At 44.3% G+C, this 3703-nt stretch overlaps 1 protein-coding gene across 1 annotated transcript in view; it reads left to right on the top strand.

Annotated features, from left to right (window-relative positions):
- Window positions 1-3703, top strand: part of LOC101861977 (agrin) — a gene marked incomplete in the record, with an annotated part of 9867 nt that overhangs the window by 2220 nt on the left and 3944 nt on the right. The window contains 1 exon segment of the mRNA XM_013086919.2: window positions 1899-1968. Within this exon segment, the coding sequence (XP_012942373.1) occupies window positions 1899-1968 (70 nt within the window).

Here is a 3703-nt window from a genome sequence, read left to right as displayed (position 1 = left end):
ACCTCCGGCGGAAACTAAACTCCACACCGTGGTCTGGGGGCTATCAAAATGTCTTACAACACCGATGAGGTTCTCTGTCTGTCTCGTTTCCTGTGTGGTATGTGTATATATATACTACATATATATATATATATATATTCTATATATGTATGTATATATGTATATATATATATAGATATATTTGTGTGGGTGTGTGTGTGTGTGTGTGTCTCTGTGTGTGTATGCTTATGTATGTATGTGCGTGTGTGTGTGTGTGTGTGTGTGTGTGTGTGTGTGTGTGTGTGTGTGTGACAGAGGGGGGGGGGGGTTCTCCTCTTCGTGGTCATTTCGGCACCTGTTAGTAAATCGATCCAGCCATCCACTGATTCCTCCATGCCTCCATGCATCCATGTGTCTTCGCGATCGTCCATCTATCTATCTAGTGATATTCGTGTGGGATCGGAGCCCATTGTGTACCTACCAGTCCTTCAATCTCGTCTGTGTGTGATTGTGATGAACTAAACCATACGGATGTAATGACAGTCGACTGCCTTGGCTACACTCGGTTTTTTACGTTGGACTAATTCGATGTAGATTCTGCCACAAAATCGTGAACGTTAGAAGAAAGGAGAATAAAAGTAAAAGGAAAAACAGAATAAACGACAACAACAGGTACATCAAAAAGTGTCATCTTCTACCGCCCATATCGAATCAGTGAGGAAAGTAAGAACTCAAAAAAAAATGGTATAGGTTTAACGCCCCTATCCACACTGTTGGGTTTTTTAAGAGGCGGGACCTCCGAGTTTAACGTCCGTCTCCGAAAGGACAGAGCCAAATGAGAAATTCGTGTAAAATGTCTTTCCCAAGGACACAACGTTGGACCGAGCTGAGGCTCAAACCCGCTAATCTGCGATCTCACGATTATGAGTCCGGAAGCTTAACCACTAGACCACCAACACCACTAGGAAAGTGAGAGTGGGACCGTCCAAACACAATAAGCTTGTTCAACATCTTAGAATTGAGCTGATGAACCAAGTTGGTGGACGTCTCGTTTTTACAAATTCTCCATCACCTCATTTGAATATCTCTACGAAATTATTCGATTGCGGCTACACTGGGTTCTACTGAAGATTGTTTCAAAGTTTGGTGAAATATTGGATCTACTGAAGAAGCAATCTCTATTTGATCCCACACTGACAGAAATACATGTACTCCATTCTTTGTCTGCGGTCTATCAGGATACATCACAATCCATTCTTTGTCTGCTGTCTATCAGGATACATCAGAATCCGTTCTTTGTCTGCTGCCTATCAGCATACATCACATTCCATTCTTTGTCTGCTGTCTATCAGCATACATCACAATCCATTCTTTGTCTGCTGTCTATCAGGATATATCACAATCTATTCTTTACTTGCTGTCTGAACACAGATATCGTAATCCATTCTTGGGGCCTCTCGTGGCCTAGAGGTTAAGGTGTTCCCTCTCATTCAAAGGTCCCGGGTTCGAATCCGGGTAGCGACCGAAAACATTTCTGCTCTTAAATTGTGTTCTTTCAGCTCCTTCCGTAAAACACTTACCAAAACAAAACAATAATCCATTCTCTGCCTGCTGCCTGTCTACAAATATCATATTCCATTCTTCGTTTGCTGCCTGTCTACAAATATCCTCATCCATTCTTTGTTTGTGGGTGGTGGTTCTTTCCTATCCAACATCTATCGTCCTTTTCTCCCCTTCTTCTTTTTTTTATGTTTGTTACTCTCTTGTAACACCTCTAATCTTCTGGCGCTCATATGACCTTATGCAGTTGCGAGTGCCGTAAAACCTCTTCTAAAACTAAAAGATGTCCTAATCAATTCTTTGCCTGCTGTCTGTCCACAGATGTCCTAATCAATTCTCTGCCCGCTGTCTGTCCACAGATGTGACTTCGCCAAGGCTCACTGCAAAGACGTCAAACTATCGGTACAGAACGAGGGAACCTGTGCCAATGTAAGTTGTCTGTCTATCTATCTATCTATCTATCTATCTATCTATCTATCTATCTATCTATCTATCTATCAAAGAGTTGTCCAGAGTAACTGACCAAACACTTCTCCCTCGGGGCTGCGCCTACCCTGTGTACCTGATGACGGTTATATTATAACCCACTCATGTCGTTGGTCGCTTTTTAGCACAAGCGAGGCTATCCCGATAAAAGCTGTTTTGAGAAAATCGAAGGTAAAGTTTTTGCCCCTTGTTCAGTTTCTTTAAAAGACAAGGAGAGTTTTCTCTATAACCAAACAAATATACACACCAACGAAACCAAACTTCTCCTATAGGTAGGGCAATGCCCACTTTTGGTGTAGGTCAAGATTTCTGGAACCCCCGAAATCTGGGTTAGCCCGCGTGTCCTAAAAAGTGACCGTATCAGTCAGTGGGTCTGATGTGACTGTCCCCTCATGTTGTGTGGGTGACTGTGTACCTGAGGACATACAACCCACAGTCTCGTCATGTTGTATCAGTCACTGATTTGACTGGTTCCTGTAGACATCTATAGCCTTTTGATGAAGTTTGTTAACTTGAACCCCATCTCTTTCAAGGACTCAACAACAAAACAATTCCTTTAAGTTTCGATTTTTGAAAACACCTACAGAGTACATGAGTCCGAGGCGGAACATAAAACACCTACAGAGTACATGAGTCCGAGGCGGAACATAAAACACCTACAGAGTACATGAGTCCGAGGCGGAACATAAAACACCTGACTGGTGCTACCTTTTTAAGTGTTGGGAAACAAACCAAGAAAACGTTGTTCCCGCATCCGGTCCGGACATTGAGGACTGCCTGGTTAGTGAGACAACTTCCTGGGCCTAAAGTAAAGTAAAGTAAAGTTGTTCCCGCATCCGGTCCGGACATTGGGGGTTGCCTGGTTAGTGAGACAACTTCCTGGGCCTAAAGTAAAGTAAAGTAAAGTTGTTCCCGCATCCGGTCCGGACATTGGGGACTGCCTGGTTAGTGAGACAACTTCCTGGGCCTAAAGTAAAGTAAAGTAAAGTTGTTCCCGCATCCGGTCCGGACATTGGGGACTGCCTGGTTAGTGAGACAACTTCCTGGACCTTCGGCCTATTGTGGTAGGGTGGCCAGTTCCTTTCCACGCCGCCTTTACTTCCTCAACCCCAAGTCAGGTACCCATTACTGCTGGGTGGGCAGGAGGGGGCGAAAAAGATCGGTGTCCGAACCGAGGCTCGAACCCGGACTTTCGGCTTCGGAGACGAGCGCAAAATGTCACCTAAAAAGCTGAACTCAAAGCCTGAGCTCGAGGAACACAGACCACAACACTAATACATCAGTTGGATAACTGTTCTCTCGTGGCCCAGCCTCACTTGCCTTCAATAGTCAAACATACGGGTCAAAGGAAAAACGTTAGCACATAATATTGGAAGTAACTGATATTGTGGTGGCGGCCAAAGTCGAGTGGTTAGGTAACCGAACTTGTCGGCCTTAACCGTGAGATTGTGGGTCTGGGGTTCGAGTCACAACTCCGTACGACGTTGTGTTCTTTCTTTCTTTTTTTTTTGTAAGTGTTTTACGGCGCTCGCAACTGCGTAAGTTCATATTATGAGCGCGCGGGACACATTAAACATTTTTCAGTTGGAAGGAAATTTTGAATTTTCCCCGGGTGGCGGCTGAAGCCTGCTCTTATCGATTTTAGACCACCAAGAGATATTTAACGTGCGCAACTCAC

The sequence above is a fragment of the Aplysia californica genome, unplaced genomic scaffold, assembly GCF_000002075.1.
Source record: "Aplysia californica isolate F4 #8 unplaced genomic scaffold, AplCal3.0 scaffold00521, whole genome shotgun sequence".
Lineage (NCBI taxonomy): Eukaryota > Metazoa > Mollusca > Gastropoda > Aplysiida > Aplysiidae > Aplysia > Aplysia californica.
The sequence above is the reverse complement of the archived record's forward strand: the minus strand, read 5'-3'. Positions and strand labels throughout refer to the sequence as shown.